General features: G+C 36.7%; 2 protein-coding genes across 4 annotated transcripts; one reads left to right on the top strand and one right to left on the bottom strand.

The window, feature by feature from the left end:
* The first annotated feature begins 336 nt into the window (after positions 1–336).
* On the top strand, positions 337–6946 carry LOC103943846 (probable ADP-ribosylation factor GTPase-activating protein AGD14). Its single transcript, XM_009354205.3, has 13 exons — positions 337–530; positions 970–1076; positions 1544–1605; positions 1813–1900; positions 2010–2071; positions 2146–2242; positions 2372–2827; positions 3481–4104; positions 4572–4673; positions 4779–4859; positions 5474–5744; positions 6013–6058; positions 6345–6946. The coding sequence occupies exons 2-13, from the start codon at positions 981–983 to the stop codon at positions 6481–6483; spliced, it is 2124 nt and encodes a 707-aa protein (XP_009352480.2). The 5' UTR covers positions 337–530; positions 970–980; the 3' UTR covers positions 6484–6946.
* A 636-nt stretch (positions 6947–7582) lies between these two features.
* LOC103943843 (probable serine incorporator) lies at positions 7583–13595 on the bottom strand. Of its 3 annotated transcripts, XM_048586085.1 has the most exons (14): positions 13345–13595; positions 11098–13136; positions 10219–10512; positions 9998–10071; positions 9691–9850; positions 9540–9576; positions 9362–9448; positions 9063–9234; positions 8907–8980; positions 8672–8741; positions 8519–8590; positions 8309–8442; positions 8157–8230; positions 7583–8048 (listed from the first exon to the last, which is right to left on the bottom strand). In XM_048586085.1, exons 3-14 carry the CDS (start codon positions 10412–10414, stop codon positions 7990–7992), a joined length of 1209 nt encoding a protein of 402 aa, XP_048442042.1. In that variant the 5' UTR covers positions 10415–10512; positions 11098–13136; positions 13345–13595; the 3' UTR covers positions 7583–7989. The 3 variants fall into 3 exon arrangements, with proteins under 3 accessions (XP_048442042.1, XP_048442037.1, XP_018502146.1); XM_048586080.1 differs by lacking the exon at positions 11098–13136; XM_018646630.2 differs by lacking the exon at positions 11098–13136 and having other exon boundaries at positions 9552–9576; positions 13345–13594.
* Positions 13596–20760: the final 7165 nt, after the last annotated feature.

Here is a 20760-nt window from a genome sequence, read left to right as displayed (position 1 = left end):
GAAACTTTAATCGAGTAAAATCCAATGAAAAAAAGCCTACTAAAGAATGGTTGTACAAATTAAACGTACTTCTAACAAAAACGCCAAAAGCGTTCGTAAAAAAGTACTTCCTGGATAAACATCCCAACCAAAATGATGATTAGTGGAAATTGCGACGGTAAATTGACCATTAATCAGTCAAGTCGCCTTGTGTGACCACGGACAAGTTTCAAGCAATAGCGATAGCAACGCCAGCGCCAATATAGCGAACGAACGCCTCGACCGTAGGGACAGGGTAATCCCCTGTGTCCGAGAACACCGTATAATATCCCAATTTCATTCTCTCTCTCTTAACATTTTGTAGGCATCAAAAGCAGAGTTTGGTTAAGCTCTGAGCTGTACAACAGCCATAGCTACACGCCCTCCAAAGATCTGTTACCTTCCATTTGATACACACGAAGCGAGGCAGTGGGTGGATCTCTGCGACGACTTCGTTTGGCTAGAGTTCTGAAGAAGTAGGCTACTTCTTCCTCCATCCGCAGCGAATTGAGGTCGGTACTATTTGTTTCTCGTGGTTGCGTACATATTCCGATTTGTTTCTGCTGTTTGAATGCTCGTTGGCGGCTCTGATTTTTCAGATCCGCCGCAGTATGGTGGTTTCTGTACTGAACAGGTTGCCGTCTGTTTGGTTGCCTAGAAAATGCTGGCTGATAAAAGAATATTTGGAGTTGATTGTCTAGTATAGGAATTTGAATTTTGTAGAAGATTTCGATTTGATGTGTTTATCGACTGATTGGTTTAGTTTAGTTTAGTTTAGTTTAGTTAAGTTAAGTTCATTGCTCTCTGGAAATGAAATCGATACAAAACTTAAAATATCGCTATGATTTCGGCGTAATTTGTTGAGATTCTAGTGGCTAAGTTATGATTCAACTCCGCGTCTTGTCCGAATTTATGTGTTTTTGGTAGTAATTATGGTTTATGATGAAACAGGGAGTGTGAGAATGGCGAGTCGAAAGGAGGAAGAGAAAAATGAACGAATTATTCGCGGCCTTCTTAAACTTCCCGAGAATCGCAGATGCATCAACTGCAACAGTCTGGTACACAATTCATTGCTTTCTTGTTCAATGTTCATTCATTGTTGCTTTCGTTGTTTAACACGTCACTTGTACATCTGATAATTGTATTGTTTGTGTCTCATTATGGTTTAATGGAACTAGATGGAATTCGGTCCAAACTATGTTTACTGAAATTATGTAAAGTAAAATTAACTTATATTTTACATTAGTGAGTAAGAAACTATATGATAGATGCAATTGAATTATTGGAGAATATAACTTGAGCAAGTCTGATGAAGTATCACACAGACCGTATTTTATATGTAGATTGGCGACCTTAGAAACAAATTATTACCTTAGGAGCAATATTTATGTCCAAAAGATTTGTCATGAGACTAATACTATGGTTTTGAGTTCAAAGAGTACACGTGGGTAAATTTATACGTAAAAAGTATGATTTTGTTGTTAAAACTTACATTCGTCTTTAAATTTCATTTTCTGCCAAGCAGGGGCCACAGTATGTTTGCACAAATTTCTGGACATTTGTTTGCACGAACTGCAGTGGAATACAGTAAGTCATGATGTACTCTGCTGCATTATTTCTTAAAGATATATATTCCTTTTCTCTGCATGTGTGTGTAAAACTGTAGATTCAGTAGAGGCGGAGGGGGATGCAGTGGTTATATATATTTATTTATTTAACTATTCTCCTTTCATGTTTCGAGCGCACCACTTATTGATTTGCTTACGTTGTGTTAATTGCATGAATTGTTTCCAGCCGTGAGTTCACACACCGTGTAAAATCAGTATCGATGGCCAAATTTACTTCACAAGAAGTTAATGCCCTTCAAGAAGGGGGAAATCAGGTATTCATGCATCTCTCTTCTCAGTTCTTAGAGATACATGAGATGTTCTTTCTCTCTGTTGCTTATCTTCTCAGTTTATTTTGGGCTCCTCTCTGCTTCCCCATTACAGCGTGCAAAGGAAATTTATCATAAAGAATTGGACCCACAACGTAATTCCTTTCCTGACAGCAGGTTAGTACTCTTTTATTCAGTATTATGTTAGTGCCGGTAATGACTTTGGTTCTGATTCAAATCTTTGATTCCAGTAATGTTGAGAGACTTCGAGACTTTATTAAGCATGTATATGTGGATAGAAGATATACTGGTGAGAGAAACTTGGACAAGCCTCCAAAGGGGAAAATGGTGAGCTATACTTTATACCAAGTGCTACCATATACCTAAAGTCAACATACTGATTCAGTTTATTCTTCTATCACAATGAAATTGTTGTAAGTGTTTCTGGGTTTAATTTGTTAATTACATGTCATACAGGGTGAGAAAGAAGATTCCTATGACAACAGACGAGTGGATTCATATCAGGGTGGCTCTCGAAGCCCGCCATATGAGGATAAATATGACCGTCGTTTCAGTGATAGGTCTAGTCCTGGTGGAAGAAGTTATGATGGGCAAAGAAGTCCGGGATATGATCAAGAAAGTCGGCAGTCTGGTGATTATAGGAGAAGTCCTGGTCGACCCGAAATTGTGAATGATTGGCGTCGAGAAGATAGATTTGGAAATGGGAGTCGAAATGATGATCGTAGAATATCTGATGGAGATTCTAAAGTGGAAGGAAAATCACCTGAACGACCAAGAGATCTAAATTCGTCTAGTCCCCCTATTGTACGGCCTGTTAGAGAGATTTTGGGGGAGAACACAATACCTCTCCGTATAATTGAACCTCCAAAAGCTAACAGTGCTAGAGCTACTGATAGCTCTGTGCATGCACAGGTGATGATGCTTCTCATCTGAATCATCTTGGTGTTAAAATATTATCTTCCCAAAGTATTCATTTTGTGATTGAAACACTTGATGGTTTTTTAATGCATATTCCTCTATTACACTGTTTTCATTTACATGTGAGACCAATATAATGTTTCAGCCGTTATATGTAAAAGAGCTGCTAGTGCCTGTGGATACATATTTAGTCACAATCAATGTGATTGTGATCCCCCGCATGTCTGCAATTTTCATCTTTATTTCGAACATTAGTGGTAAAAAATCTGCAGGAGTATTTTCTTGTCTGATTATTCAGTTCATTTTATGATTAAATTGGCTTGATCTAATACATTGCTGGTTTGCAGTTATGTTTAGTTACTTTTGAGTTTAATTGCTGCTCATTATTCTCATAAGTTTGTCTGAACAAGTATAGATGCTCTATTTCTACTATTTTTTAATGTTTGCATTTTTTGCTTGCTTGACTTAGCATGGCTTCATGTCAGCTTACCGTAATGCTTCACACTTTCCTGTAGTGATATCTGTGTTAGTCATGTTACATAGAAGATGATCGAATAGTGTATTTGTTTGGTAATTTTGTCTTTTCATCGTCATTCCCAAAATAATATAGTAGAGTTGCTTTTATACTCCTTTTTAAATAATTTCAGAGAAGTGTGTCGTCCAGCAGCTTGGCCTCCTCTAATGGGAACCCAGTGGAAGTGAAGCCGGAGACTTCTGGAAGTTTAATTGATTTTGATGCTGATATTGAACCTACTCCAGCTGCTGCAGTTCCTCAAGCGCAACAACCTACTGTAGCTCAATCCTTACCACAGCCAGCAAATTTAACCAATGACAACAATTGGGCCTCTTTTGATGTTGCTCCAGCAGTAACAGTACCTCAAGCTCCTGGGAATGTGAATTCATTAGAATCTCTACTATCACAATTATCAGTTTCAGCACCTGTCCCTAGTTATACTTCTGGGACTGCAGGTAATATTGGTGCTCCCACAGTTGCACCAGTAAGCAGCTTGTCAACATTTCCCCCTGTTGGTGCTCCGGTTCCTGCCCCTGGATCTCAAGCATTCCCAGTAAATGGTGGTAATTTCCATTTGAAAGATGCTGCTTCTGGCCAATGGCCTACCATGCAGCATCATCAACCTTCATTATACCCTGTTACTGGTATTCAACCTGCTGCACAACAATACATGCCTTCCGTCGATGGAACTTCGACAATTGCATCACAGTCGTCAGCTGGGGATGCAAAATCTACTGGAAGAAGAGAACTTCCTGCGGTAATTATACTTTTTATTGGCTTTGCTGGCATCATCATAATATATAAGCTAGATGTACTTTTTGGTCCTGTAGTTTAAGCCCTCTTTAACCCTTGTTCTAATTTAAACTAGTTTACTCTGTAGTTGCTAGCATTTTTGGTTTACATTTTGTCACACAGAGAAAATGTGAATTTTTGCATTAATTTCTCCAAAATCCAATATCAGTGTGACCAATGCAACAAATGTGGAATTGAGACTTTCCGAAATGTAAACTTCTTTACCTATAGAAAATTTTCAATTTTCCATCAACCATGTGACAAAAGTGAAAATTTGGTCGCATTGAAAATGTTGCAAAGTATAAGGGTAAATTTGTTGAGGTTACCCTACAGGGACCAAAGTGCAGTAACCTAAACTTTAGGGACCAAAAGTGAAATATCGGTTAGATATGTATGTACGCATGTATTTGATTAAATCTGAATTGATGGCAGGATATTTTTGCAATGAACTATCCATCCTTTCCTGCATCAGTTCCTGGATGGCAAACTGGTCCACGTGGTATGGGGTTTCCTATGCCATATAACACTGCAGTGGTATTGTCTCTCAATTCGACATTTTAAAGATAATGAGTTGGTTATCTTCACAAAATGATTGGTATAAACCATTTCTTAAACTTGTATTTGAATCTCTGTTTATAGCCCATGCCCAATTATCAGCAGTCTTCAAAGTCAGCAAACCCATTTGATGTAAAACGTGAACCACAAATACAAGCCTCAGCGGTATGTGATTTCAATTCATCTTAAGTTATCCTAATTAATGCACCTCTACCTTTTTGGTGGTATTTTATATTGTTATTTGACATATCTGTAAAAGAATATATGATGACATGCATGTTTGCTGAACTTATGAATTTCGTATGGTTTATCAATCTGTTAGAAGATTGAGTAGACTTGGAAAGGGAAGTTTGAGTAAGAAGTAGAACTAGAACAGGAAGGTTGTATCACTATTAAATTCAAGAGTGAGGAAATACTTTATTTCAATAAATTTACAAACTTAAAGGTGGCTGGAATCGCTTGCTTGTGTTAGTTTGATGTACATTATTGGCCAATTCTTTAACAACATAAATCTTGTGGTTGTCTATATATAGTACTAGAAGAGTTTGAAATCTTGAATCCTCATTCCTTATTCTTATCCGTAACAGAACGAGTTTTACGTCCCGTGGTTGTTTAGATAGATTGACTTTTAGTTTGCTCAAATCAATGACTCACCAGAAAACATGCTTTATTAGTTGGAATCAGGACCCAAGCATTTGTTTTTAGCTGTATATGTTCTTGATATCTCATCAATTGATGCATCTATTTGAGCTTCTTTGATGTGTTTTCTGTTGATGCAGTTTCCTTCCTTGCAAGCTCCCCTACCAAATGCCCAGCCTTTATCCCCATTGGGTTTAATGCGCACGTCCAGCCTTGGTGCTCCCTCGTCAGCATGGATGCCCCTCCAATCATCACCATATTCATCAGCGGTGCCTCCCCAAGGACCACAATATGCATCACAAGTGCCTCTTCAAGCACCACAGTATGCATCACAAGTCCCTCCACAGCCACCACAATTTGCATCACAAGTGCCTCCTCAGCCACCACAATTTGCATCACAGATGCCACCAAGTAAGACATTGCTGCTTTTTCCCCTTTTTTTTCATCTAGTAAATAGTGAAAGAAGTTTCTGATTCATCTTTCTTTAGTGGTTTGCTATCCACACATCTCTTTTTACTTCTCACACACATCTTGTTATTTTCCATCCATTGATCTTCTTTAATTCATCCAATCCGACGGCCGAAAATTAGAAGGGTGTGAGAAGTAAAAAAGAGTGTGTGGATAGCACACCCCTTTCTTTATTAGAAATGAGTGCCTAATTGTGGTTTGATAATCTCAGGGGCCTACATGGTGCAACAAGTTCCGAGTAGCATCCCACCTTCCGGGTAACCATAAGTTTGAGTTTTTTTTTTATTTACTATCTAAAATTAGTAGTTCCTCTTAAGTTTTTCTGGTTCTTCTACTTTACTAGCTGTCCTCATAGTTCACAAATGCGGGGTGTTATATCCCGGATTGGAACATAAGACTTTCTTGCTTTTCTGAATATAAATTCTGCATATGTTGAGTCCCCAAAAAAATAAATACGCTTGTGAAGATTTTAGAGTAATTTATATATTTTGATGAGATTATTTGTTAATTGTGATTTCCCTAACCTATTTTTCCTGCTTGTAGGTATCAAGGGGCAGGAGGCTTTGGCACCGATGGGGCGTCTTTTGGTTCATTAAATATGGATCAACAGCTGGCGGGTAGATTCTCAGCGCCCGCTACCCCAAATCCTTTCTCTTCGACGGGAGGAAATCCATTTGGGTAGATGAAAAAAACACAGGATGTCTCTAATCCCATTTAGGGTAAGCATCGTCTTGCTGCTCCCGCCGCACGTCAAATTGCTGGATGGAAAGTTTTGGTTTCCATCTCTGTAGTTTTTAAGTTATCCGATGCAGCCTAATGCGAGATTGTTCTATTGGATCATCACCGGGGGTCACAAGTCAAAAGGTCGACTTCCCGTCATGTACAATTTGTTTGTTGTTTGTAAGAGAGAAAGAGAGAGAGTATAGTTAAGAGGGGAATTAAGTTGTAGAGTTTGCTTCAATGGGGACCCTAGGTGTCTTCTTTTTTCAAGCCAAGGTGTTTCTTTTTTCCTTTTTAATTTTCTTTGCCTACTTTGTTGTATGATGTTGCATCTCATTATTATGCTGTGAGCTCATTGAGTCTAAGGTAGTTGGTGGAACAGTAACAATGATTTTACAGTGAATGCAGTTTGTACGTTAATACCATCGTCGATCGAGTGGTGAGATTATTTTCCGTTACGTTATTTTACGGTTTTGCCCTTGGTTCTCTGTTTTCAGTAACGTTGCAGCTTCGGGTTTTTCTATTGGTTTCTTGGCTTCCAAGAAACGTCAAATTTAGGCGGGCAATATTATTTGGTTTTTCTGTTAATTACTCGGTAATTATCGCTGCTTAATTAACACGCTAACCTTCGTATAAAAACTAAAAAACATTTTTACTACTGTGATGTTTTGTATCAATGTAAATGTGGAGAGGAATTCAAAATTTTATTATTGGCACAGAATGTTACGTTGGCGGTGTACCCGTGCCCAGGGCTAGAAGTCAGAGTAGCTAAATAAATCCTCTACTGGAAAAGAACCAATTGGCAATTTGCTATAGTATTGAACATAACAAACGACCTCTTGGGGTCAATTCGTGAAGAGCAAATATAACCTACTCCAATGCGTACAGATCCCTTCTTGTTGGGCATATGATCTTCATAGACATCGTGAGCTTAGGTGTAGCCAAATTGGTTTACACATTGTGTCTCTTTTTGCACTCTAATTCTAATTTCCTCTCTATAACTATAAACCGCTGGAATATGCGTTAAACATTTCAAAAACCAATCACGGACCTCAAAAAGATAAAGAAACTCTTTCGAGGACCCAAATTATATTTTCTTTTTCAATATTGTAACAAATAATAACATGCTAAGATTATTCTAAACCATATTTGCTCACACTACATATGGAGAAGAAAGTGTTATGAATTCACAACACTATACGGTCTTTTGGATAGGAGGACATAAAATGCTTCTAAGTAATGGGTAACTTGTATGTATTTTTCTTTCCCTCCTTAATCTTCACACAGTAGGAATTGGAAGTTGCAGTCAGTTCATTGGTGTAAAGTGCCAGCGGTGCTGCTGCCCATGGCGGCCTGAGGAGGTTCTTCTCAAGTATGCGCCGAGTTTTGATCCTCGAGGCTGATGCTTGGACACTCCCATATGTACAACCGATGAATGGGGCAAGATGTAGAAATAAACTTGTTCAACTTAAGCGGATTCCGCCGTTTGTCTGCTCTTCCATATGATTGGAGCCACCAGCATCCATACTGCAAAACGTAAAAGTTTCGTCTCAATTGAAATCCAGAAAAACTCAAATGCAGAATCCTGTCATCAATTTGTAACTCAATCGATTTCGTTTCGTGTTCTATACTCACAATACACGCAGACGGCGATCCACTCGTTCACAATCCTCACCCAAGTGCTGGCCCATCCCACATCAAGTGTAAACCTGCAGAATGAGGAAACTTGTTGAGCAAGCAAGAACGTAAGGGGCTCAATTTTAATTCACAAAGGTGGCGAAAAATACTTTTTCATGGACTGATGAGTATTCCAACCAATCAGCAGCATTGCAAAGTACATTGCTCCCGTGGCAAAAACGAAATGGAAGAACCCATAACCATATGGAACATCATCCTCGGATTCAGTCTCGTCGTTCCTGAACTGCAGATGTTGTCAGGCGCATTCTAAATGAAATATAAGGTGATCGATTAAAAGTTATTCAGACGGTGGAGCAAACCTTAAAGCATTTGGAATCTATGCCGGTTGAGAATGTCGCGATAACCATTGCAAGCACGGCTATAACAAAGCTCTGTCAACAAATAAGTCGTTGTCACAATTTTGTGTAGGAGAAAAGAAACATCTGTGAGCAATATTAAGAGTAGAGTATCACTATGATGGTGAGCCAATCTGTTTTGGTTGAATCCTCTGCCTTCTTGTTGCAACTTGTCCCCGCTGGTTCACTGCACTCGAAAGCAACAATTATGTATCAACGGAATTCACAAATATAACCAGTCACACGGTGGTGATCAACTATATGCGTGATTGTAGATATTGAAAGATTATGCAGCAATGCCATATAACATCTGTGAAATCTCAAATTGCACTAGCAAAACTTAAAACCGTACCTTCTAATAGCAAACCAGCAGATGAATACTATATAGAGCCCCATGAGACCCGGAGTCAAGATGCCGGCATTCACCTGTTCCGGGTGGAAATTAGCCAGCAAAACCACATTAAAACAAGGTTGAAAACCCGAAGGCAGGGTGATTAGCGGAACTTACATTCGGGTGGAGAGAGACACTGGTCATGAGTTGCAGTAGTACTAATGTCCAGGTAATGAAGAAAATGTTGAGGAGGCAAGTTGGTTCTGGTGCATACCATATGTACATCAATACGATCCCCACTAAGCATACAACATGTGCAGTAATTGCAAGTAATGTCACATAAATCCGGCTGCAGTGAAAACCTAAATTTAAATTAGCCCAAAATTCCAAGTAACGATATGGCTAGTAGCTACATTGAATTTGTTTCCAATGTCTGCGAAAAATGGAGATCCGATTTAGTTTAAACAAAGTCTTACCATCTTTCTGATTTGGTAGACTGACACCAATCGTTCAGCCACTTAATGAAACTGATTATGCTTATTAGCTGAATCAAGAGAAAAACCCTGATAGAACAATACCAGAACTTGTTAAAGAATACCCAAGAAACACATTTCGAAAGGTGAAAAGAAAGTGCATAGGGAATAATGTAACAACATCGAATCATACCCGGCACCAAAATGAGCAATCTCTCCTGCAAAAAGATTGTATCAGGTGGACGAAATTGGGTAGTTTCAAAATGAAAATGCAATTTAAAAGATGAATAACAAAAAACGGTTTTGGTTTATTTGGCTGACATTACACTAACCATATAGCTGAATGATTTTAGCAGGAAGCACAAAGGGAATGATGATGAAGGAAACCCACATGACAATCTTGGCAGACCACCATCCGGATTGCCACAAATCTCTGGGCTCGTTCAACTTCGATGTGCCAATAGTCGAAAGGAACATTGTGAAATAGAACAACTGATGAAGTATTAAGGTTTTACTTTACTTTGATCCACACGTAGACAACTAGAAAAATCATATGAAAGAGTGATAAACCTCGTCTCATCAATTGAAATAGTCCAGTTCAAACCGAGCCACGCAGAACAAAACAGAAAAAAAGGATACAAAGCAACCCAAGCTCACACGTAGGACTCCTTCTGCACCCAAACAATCCTTCACACCATGACATCCTTTTAATCCTGCACTCACAGCCAAAGGGTTTTAAACATTCTGCACTAATAATGTTTTGATTAACCCACATGTTTAAGATAAACTAATCATGTTTATCGAATCTATAGCAATGTGTTCATAAGCAAGTAGAGTAGAGAAGGGAAGGCAAATCATACTCTCCATCTCCGTCAACACACTGCTTCCGTAATCCCGGACAGCCCATGCCATAAGATTTGCGATCAAAAACATGAATCCATAGGCATATCTGGCCATCCATGGATTCGAGCCATTGCGAAATTGGCTGAACCATGAATCAACCTTGACTTTGAGTCCACTCCACTGATAGTTTCCAGCTGATCCACCCTCCTCCATTTCTACTCCATTCAACACTTCTTCAAGCTTTCTTCATCAATCAGATTTAAATCAGTGGGGTTTCTCTCTCTAACTGTCAGATTCTCTCACTCTCTTCCCTGCATAGTTGGGAGAAAATCACATGCATTTCATAGGAGATCTATACGTACAGTTACCAAATAGTCAAGACTAACAAATTAAAATAATGGGCTCAAATCTGGTTTGGTATTTAACATCATGGGTTGGTGATAGATTCTGTTCGAGGAGAGCAACTTTTACATGCAAGTTCTTCTCATGTCGCATAGCTCAAATAAAATGCAATCTTTTCATAAAAAATGTGATTTAAACGTAACCAGTCTTCTATACATGACTAGACGTGCACCAAAATAAAATCTTTTTTTCCCAAAAAATGCAATCTTTTACCTAAAAATGGAATTTTGGACAAAACCCATCTTCTATATTTGGCTGAAAGATGTACCGGAATAAGCAAAGACTACCATGCCATACTTGTGTTGGTCACAAATTCTGCCCAAAAGAAGGAACTTTGGGCACAAATTATGTAAATAAAATACTCAAAAGTGTCAAATTTCATGGAAAAGGTGCCGACTTTGTTAAGGAAAAGAAAAAACAAGAATGCTGATATCCCCATCTCTGTGTCTTATTTTATCACCCACATAAAAATAAAAATTTTATTACAAGTTTACCTCTTGATGAAATGACATATAAGGACCTAGCAGTTGTTCGAAGTTCAACCTTTGATTTTTACTGTTCTAACGAACTACTTTTGCTCTCTCGGCTCCTTTTCATCCTCTTTTCCCTCACAATATTATCCTCCTTCTCTTTTTTTTCCCATCTGATTTATTTTTTGTTTCTAAATTTTTTTCATGCTTGTTGGTCACCCGATATGTTAATTTTGGGATTTATGTTTTTGCCGGATGTGGTAACAGTGAGGATGGTAGGCTAGGTGGTGTTTAATGGTATGTTTGATCTGATGCTTTTACTATTGCCGCTCCTTCATCAAGATGCAAGATTCTCTGTATTTTGTCTTTACTGGAGCTTCGTCGATATCAGTGACAAACGCGCAAGGAGGAAGTATCAATAGTGAATGCGAGGAGGAAGAATTGGCAACGGCTCCGGCGTCGCTGAGATAAACCTGTTCGAGAATTACAGAGTCGGGAGGCTGCTGGGGTGCAGGGCCTTCGTGAAGGTGTACCACCCGCGAAACGTGGCGTCAAGGCCCTCAACAAACAGAAGATGCTCGAGGGTGGGTTCACGGTGGACGGTGAAATGGGTTGCCGTCGAGTTGCGCTGTGTTGTATAGGGTTGGGTGGTAGTTGGGCTGAGTGATTTTTGCGGTTTATTTCTTTCAATTTCTGGAAAATAGTAGAATATATTAAGGTTGGTTTAGGAAGATTGGTGGGTGGAGAAAGAGTTTTTTTTTTTTTTTTTAACTTTTTCGAGGGGCGATAATATAAGGTGGGGTGAAGAAATAGGATTCTAGGGTAGGTCTAGTATCTCTCAAAAACAAAAAAAAGTGGGATAGAGAGCATTATCCTTGAGGTGGTGGTTAACTTGGTTTGCACTTGGAAATAAAACCTTCTCAAGATCACCACAATAACTGGGATGCTTTTTCGTTGAGTGGGTTTTTTTGGGGGCAGAAGTTTGGGCGAGTGGGCTACAACGACAGAAACGGGCGTTGCACGACAACATCAATACCATAATTGATGATAGGGAGCTAAGTATATTCTTCGACACATTCTTATTGTGACGATCATACTGTCACGTAATATTATTAATTTATGTGTTATAATATGAGTGTTACAGTAGCTGAATTAATTAATCTATCAAAGACTTGATATATGTTATAAAATGAGTGCATTAATAACTCTGCATGATAGTGTAACGATCGTTCCGAAAAATGGTTTCGTATTCTCTCCTAACTGATGGAGCTTGATTAGAATCAGATGCAGCAGAATAAGCATTAAGCAGGCAGGCCAAATGGATCTGCTTGAGAGTTATGGAATTCAGGTGGTGAATATTTTAGACGGCTTAGATTCAACAAAGGTAGGACCCACAAGTCCACACATTTGATGAAGCAAGAAAAAAGCGGATGATCTGCACCACATCCTGGGGAGGATGACGTGGTAGTCCACAGCTCCAGCTCTCAGATTTTTATTTTTTATTTTTATTAATTTATTGCTTTATATTATTAAGTAGGAGAGCATTTCTTCAACTGCAAGTCTGCAAGGGTGCTCCGCGCCTGAACATCTTCCCACTGAATTCTGCAATTTTTCTCTTAGGACGATTATACCCTCAAATTCTTTACTCTTTTTTGGCGAGTTTATGCTAAAGAAATAGCTACTTATGGAGATTTATGTTTTGATAATTAGATGGGTCAACTTGTAATTTGACTCTTTATCACTAATATAATATAAATCTGCATATTTTTTGCTTTAGCCTGTCTCCAATGAGCACAAAAGGAAGACAACCCGAGAAGGCAAAGTAGAAAAAGGTGCCAGAAAAAATATTTAAAAAAAAAAAAAAAAACTGACTTTACTCTTTGAGAAAAATATTAAACAAGACAAAAAAATTCGTGATAATGTGAATATTTATATGATTATATGTACATGCTTCGATTTTGTTTTCCTTCGGTTTCTCACCAACCAAACAGAAATTCCAGCATTTGAGCCTTGTGATCATCGGAACAGTTTTAAAACTTGAAATGGGTTCTCACTTCTCAGTTCTATTGCAATTATATGAACAAACAAAAAAAAATGTTATGAAAGAATAAAAAATTTTGGATTTTGAGAAGAAAGAACAGAACCCAGATTAATATCAACCCAACACACAGAAAGATCGAATCTTTACCGTCTAAAATAATAATAAAAAATAAAAATAAATGTCGAGAAAAATTGTAGAAATTAAAGATTAGTGAGTGAAAGAGAGAGTACCTGAGAGATGAAGTGGCAAATGGGCAATGCACAAATGGAGGAATCAACTAGTGAGTTGGGAGCTTCGAGAGCCTCTCTCTCTCTCTCTCTCTCTCTCTCTCTCTCTCTCTCTCTCTCTCTCTAAACCTCTGAGAATCTGAGACTCTCTCTCTAAACTTCTGGGAGTCTGAGACTCTCTCTCTATGTCTCAGATTACGACAAAACAGAGAGAGAGGCAGCTTTGTTTTATTTTGTTTTAGAGAGAGAGAGAGAGAGATTGCTTTGAGGAGGTTTAGCTTTGCTTTGGGTGGGTTTCCTTTATTCTTTATTTTCCCGCCGTAAGCTTACTGTCTCCGCTTCCCGTCGTATCTTTCAATGTTTATTTTACTAGTTTACGGTTTTAACCTAATCAACCAAATATTCATTAAATCAAAATTAAAGAGAGAACAAATTGCCAATTTAACCTAAACGACACAAATTATAATGATTGGTGATTAGTGTTTGGTTAAGTACCAGTTTGGCACAGCTGAAATTATAAAAAAGTTGAGGTCTTTTTAGTGTTTGGTAAACACACTGAAACCAGCATTTTTTCACTGTTAAGGGTGAAAAAAGGCCAAAATCCTGAAGCAGCAAATCATAGCTTTGAAAAAACAGTTTTTTTTATTTTTAAAAACATGCGGAGCTACAGTGCAATGTTAATGAAACTTTCTAAACTCCAATAACACCCTTTTTAGTTTTACAAAATGACAATCTTTGTCCCTAAAACAACTGGATGGATTATTCTCACAGCACAGCAGAATCAGTTTTTTTAAAAAGCACAACAATATGAAACTAGCCCGAATGCACTCATTCTTAATGATTAACTGTTGAATATGTGAAGCCGGTTAATACTGTGGAAAACAAACAACCCAACAAAATAATATAAGCAAGGTTGACAAAAAAAAAAAAAAAAGCAATGTTAAGACAAAGAAACATACAAGAACTAACGTGGTTCGACTAAGTGTTTTGTCCACGGAGTAGCAATAATAGATCTCCACTATATTGACGGCAAGTAAAACGGATTTTATCAATCGAAAAGTTTACATATTTTAAAGCACATTTTACTTTTCAGTATATTCTTATCCTAGCTCCTCAAAACATAGTCGAAAAGTTTACATATTTTAAAGCACATTTTACGTTTCAGTATATTCTTATCCTAGCTCCTCAAAACATAGTAATTAACTTCTTTTTTTTTTTGCTCGTTGATACACGTAAGAGCGCAACAACACCCCTTGTGTATGTAAAATAGTGGGCTTCCTCGTCAGTGAGGAAATCTAATATCAATTGGAATTTGATTACAAGTATATGAGTTCTTTGATTAGTCGTGATAAGCTTTGGGAAACTAACGGTGGACAAAACAACCCAACAACCTCACGGCAACATTAGTATTTGATACATGCTTGACATAATCATGTTTTTAAGTTAATTATGATAACTATGATACCAGCTTTGCATTAAAAAAGAAACCCTATGTTACTTTCGTTTATACGTATATACATTGCGTAGAAATCCATCTCATAAACCTTCTTCTTTAAAATCACTACAAAACTGACAATAATTTAATTAAATTCAGTGATATTGTTAATTATATTAGTCCCACAAATCACATGCCTCTTTTTTAAATTACAAATAAAATTATTATTTTAAACTACACAATGAGAGATAGAGGGTTTAAACCATAAACAAAATGAGTTGAAGAGAAAAAAAATTATCTATCATGCCAATTTACAGATAATTCAAGCATTTTCATATACTTAAAAATCAATGCACAACCCCCCATATTTCAAGTCATAAGTATTTTTTAGGTCATTTTGACGTCACTTAATTTAGTCACAAGTTTAACATCACAAAAAATAAATGATAAATTGATGTGTAGAATCTTTTGAAGGCCAAAACTTGAAGAATATAATATATTAAACTTAAAAAGATTATATTAAACTAAGGTTGATTGCTTGAGTTTAGTGGGTGATCAGAGTATAATTGAGAAATATTCTCTAAGATCAATTGGTAAGCTCACAATACAAGGGCTTGATGATCACCAATACCATAATTATTCCTAATAATCTAAATTAAGACATCAATCGTCAAATTGAACATCTAGTAAACTAATATGGACACATCAAAATTGCAAATCAGAAGGTCAATAATATCTAATAAAATTGGAAAAATTCTTTATTTGTTCTCATGATAGATAAATATTATAAAATTCACTTTTCAATTCGGCGGAGCTCCATATAAATTATAAATAAAACAAAATTGTTTTTTAAGAATGAAGAGAAAGAAATGGGGAGGATACAAGAAGGAATCTTTCACATGCAGTTTTCAGACGTCAACGTTTACGTATGGATCCGTGCATGCACATGCTTGTAATTTGAGTCACCGTCACACGGAGTAGGATTCTCTCTGCTTCTATTTTCATCATCTTTCATTTCCTTCTCTCATAGTTTTCTTTTTGTATTTCTCTCTAATAAAATTAATACAAGATGTTTATATAACTTAATATTAACCATTTAAATAGAAGGGGAGGAAAGGGAGAGAGATTATGAGGGGAAATAATCCTTCTCCCTATCACAGATGTCCATTACGAAGGATGATGCTACATAAATCATTTTTTAGGAAATTTTTTTGCTCACCACACTTGGTGATAGTATTTATCATTATTAAATAGTTCAACGGTTGAGATCTGAGTAGGGAATATACATAAATTTCAAGATTTAACCTCATCCAATGGAAATATATAAGGTGGTGAACAAAAATACATCATTTTTTAAATCATATTTCATAGATTTTATGATGCAGCTTGTAATAGTTGGATTATTTTTTTTTTAATCATTAAAAAAAGTCAAACCATCAAGGCATCAACCATTCACATCATGTAATTTTACAAAATATGCTATCAAATATGGCCACCCTTACATTCTCCTGGTATAAGCGTATGAGGAGTTCAAGTTCTAGTAATCTTCTATTCCTAATTTCTCTTCTTCTTTTAATGTTGCACAATATTTCGAATTTGAAGTCTTTTAAAGATTGAATCTACTTATAAGCGAGTGAGTGAAACGCGTGGCAAGAGAGCAAGTTTGACTCGCAAACAATCGGCAAGTGATGGTAATCTAAAGGTTTAAAATAAAAGGATGAATTATGTTATTCAGTTGAACACAAAATTTTCACTTTCTATAATCCAACAACTAACGGTTTTTTGTTCAATTGATTTTGTGCTAAGTAAATTTTAAAAGAATTAACTAAAAAGCGAATAATTTCTACCATAGTCTGATTTTGCATAATTAGAAAGGGAATCAAGAAGATAGAACCAGAAAAATTCGACTTAGTGAACCTAATCTCCCCCATCCAATATATACAAATGAATATAGCTTAATATAATTTTATTTTTGTCACTTAGAATTACAGTCTAGTGGTATTCATATTCACTTGTAAATGAGGGGTCTTCAGTTTAATTCTTGCCAAAAGCAAATTTGAACCACATTATTGCTAGCTCATTATGAAGCTTAACCTACTATTTAGTGTAGATAATATTGTTTATTAAAAAAATAAAATAATATAAATAATTTCACTTTCACTTTCACTTTTCCTTTTCACCTAAAATGGGTAAATTTGAAAGATTGATGTTACATGGGCCATCAGCGTCAATCAAGGAACCTCTTGTATTAAATCAAGATGAAGTTTACACTTTACTTAATTTATGTTATTCCTATCAACTCACATGAGTCACTGGTCATGATTACTCATGAATAGTCATTAGGCATGGTTTAATTCGTCATTAAACTATTCAGCTCTCTCTAACTTACGTTTTTAATTGTATCTTCTGGGCTTTAAGTTGTCAAATGTTCACCCAAACGTTGAAATTCAGGGAGTGAATGGTCATTTCACAACTGAGATGTGACTCAGAAATGACCAGAGGATGAGATGGGCACTGCCGAAAGCCAGGTAAAAACTGAATGAAAATATAACGTAAGAAAACAAAAAGAAAAGATTACGACTAATTTCATCACCGTTTCGTTTTCAGTTTAATTTTTATTTTTTCTTTTGCTTTCTTCTCTCCGGCATTTATTGGCTTACGTTTCGCTCGTAGACTTTTTACCTGCGAAAGTAGTTATCAAAGGAGACACGATTTAACGTTTTTCTTCAATTGTGCAATCGGCCTAAAGATTGTTGGGAAGAAGCTAACTGGTTTAAGTGGAAATTTGATGGGCCTAGTTTTAAGGCCCATATTCTGGTAAAGCCTTACCAAGAAGTCCAAACATTTTGAAGGCCGGTGCAAAGAAGCCCAAAGCTTTCCCATCACAATGGTTTTAGGCCCACATCCATTGCTTCATGGTTTTATGATAAGTTCCCAGCCCATTGGATCACTTAGGCCCCTTTTCGTAACTGAAACCAAAAGCCAACTTCAGATTTTTATTATGTATACTTGTATATGACCACACTAAGTGGGTATGAAATTTTTTATTCTTGTTTGTAAAATTGGAGAGAGGAAAAGAGTGAGAGAGAACGTGTGACCGGAGAGAGAGGCAAAAAGGTTTATTTTTTTTAAATTAGAGATGTTAAATCATATGTAGATGAGGCTTAAACAAAAACAGCAAAATTTTATTTTGTAAAATTACATTAATGACCTTACTTTTTTTTATTCTCATCGAAGACTATATTATCTTTTCACTCTATTTTGGTTGACAAAAAATGCTCTATTAATGTGTAGTTTAGATTATTATTCTTAGTAACGTCATAGTGTCTGTAGATTAAATAATTAATTGTTAGAGAGGTGGAGAATTGTTGAATATCCAACCTATACCAGAATGTACGTGCACAATTATTTTCTGTCACTTCATGTGATGTGTACGGTGTAATGTCTCAAGGCTATTACATACTATTTGTGAGTCTGCACCATTCAATTATTGTGTCAATTATATTTGTACGAAGCTGCATTAATAAGTCAATTTCCAAAACTAATTTTAATAAAAAATAATTCGTCGAGTTTCTAACGGGGTGTATTTTTTGTTCACCATTTTAAGTGAGCTTAATTATTATCATTTGATGAATTTAAATTTTAATATTTGAGTCGGTCTACTACATATTTAAAATTTAAACTTATCAAACGATAATAAATAAAATGGTGAACATCACTATCATTTAATGATGATGAACAAAAATAATACTTTAAAAATGCGAGACTTTTTTGTAGAAGTGGTTCCAAACTAATCAAAATATCCATTAAATTAAGTAGATGATGCGCATCATGAACTGCTTAGAATTTGCCGGCCATCTTCAATAAGCCTATAGTTTGCCAAATACCCTAAAAGCATTGGATTTTTTTTTAGTAAGAAGAAAAAATAAACTATATATATGTGTACCTAATATAACGTCCATATGGTAATGGCATCCATGTTCCTCTTTTACTTTTTCTTTGTTAATCCTTTTTGTTTGTATGCGTATGTGATGTTGCTCTTGCATCATCAAACTAATGGATTTATTATTAATACAAAATTATAAAAGCTTAAAGAAAAAGTAGAACACCTTCATATGAGGCTTAATCGTAATTATAAATATGTATTTTTATTGTTGTTTATGCGAGTTGAATTTCAAATCTCTTCTAACTAAATGAAGACAAACAACACCAACTCAATAGCATTTAATCAACACTCTTAGCTATCGGGAGATGAACAAGTATACGATGACTATATTGAATTGCAAATGTAAATTTCGGACTTTATTTTTTGTATTTTAATTTTATATGACCCGACGCCATTTATACGTTTGACCTAATCACAGGCTGTCGAAAGAGGCCCAACATTAAATGGCAGTTATGTCCTATCTCAGGTAACGAAAGCAAGTCAACTAACTTGTTAAATTAATCAAAATTTTCATGAGAAAAATGGTGGTGAAAAAGTGCTAACATCCCATGTGGGCGTTTATCGAATGAGGCCCCATTTCTACGACACATCACCATGACACCATCCCTTGATTGGATATCTTTGCATCTTGTTTTCCACAGGCGACGAGAAAACGACATGGGGAACGAAGCAGTCTATATACATTAATACAAGGAAGATGATTTGAAATCGAGATGCAGTAAGTTGAATGCCAGTTGCCTAAATTTATAATCATCAAATAGAATAAATCAAACAGAACCAATGGCCAAGATTAGTATGAGGTTCACTCGGTTTGGGTAGTGCATGGAGTTGAAGTTTAGAGGGCAGCACATGAAAAGTTGGCCATTTGGTCGTCGCAATCAAGTCCCTCCTCTTATTTATGTCCGTGTCCAATTCTCCATCCAACTATCCGAGAGAGAGAGAGATGCTGCGTGTGGATGGTGGCATTACAGCATTGGGCATATGAGGTAACTGCATGGTGAATCCGCATCACATCTTTTTTTAAAGATGATTCCACTTGGACAGTAACTTCCATGGTCCATGGTTAAAAAGTGTTAAAAAGTAGGATATGCATTAATAATGCATAATTGTGTTGGTCACGTTGGATATATTGATTGATTATTATATATTTCACCCTAACAGAAATTTTTTAAGTCAAGTCGCCTGATCACGTGGGTGGTTATTGAAAGTCTGCCGCTCATCATGCCTCTCCACCCAAATATTTGTCCATTGAATCTTTGATCAACGACAACCGAGCAGGTCGGGACCGAGACCCTCCCAACCACCCCATCCCGGAGAAACAGAGATCCGGTCAGAAAATTAAAAAGGGCCTATGAAAGGTGAAGTTACAAGTTACAAGAGGAAAGGAGAAAGAGGATTCGCCAAAGATTTTAAAAGAGAAAAAGAGTAAAGTATTAGCGACAACAGTCAACACCGACAAACACCAATTCGTGATGACGAATGATTTCAGGGGCCAAAAGATGACCCATTTCAAAGCCTTTTTTTCATGATCAAAAGCATGAAATGTTTCAAATTCCAACGGAGGAATTGAGCAAGTCTGAGCGTGAAGCAACAAGGGAGGTTTCAAATTCGAAATTTCAAAATTCAAATTTGATACGATATTAGGGAAGTGCACATGAAAGTTGATGATAGCAATCCCAGACAAATATTAATCCAACAAAAAAGATGAGATGAGAAATTGAATGGAGCACCAAATCAATAAGCCTTTCGGGGGCGCTATCCAGCAATTCATCATCTCACATTCTCGTTTTGTTGTATCAGCAGGCTGGCCGACCGGTGGTGTTTTACTGCCTTGCCGGTCGGCCAGCTGTACTGATCTTGCATACCGGAATCCTGCCCCTGTATGAGCTTATGATCGAACGATCATCGAAAACCAATTGCAGACCCATTTTCTCACTTGCATTCCATCAAGCAAATGGAGACTGAAAGTGAAGAACAAATAACATAGCATGCAGATTTCAAGCTCATAACACAAACATAAGTAAATAGAAATCGGAAG

Source organism: the organism of the source record quoted next, unplaced genomic scaffold (genome assembly GCF_019419815.1).
Source record: "Pyrus x bretschneideri cultivar Hongxiangsu unplaced genomic scaffold, Pyrus_bretschneideri_v1 Contig1, whole genome shotgun sequence".
NCBI classification, from domain to species: Eukaryota; Viridiplantae; Streptophyta; class Magnoliopsida; order Rosales; family Rosaceae; genus Pyrus; species Pyrus x bretschneideri.
Note: the sequence above shows the minus strand (reverse complement) of the source record. Positions and strands in the feature narration are given on the sequence as shown.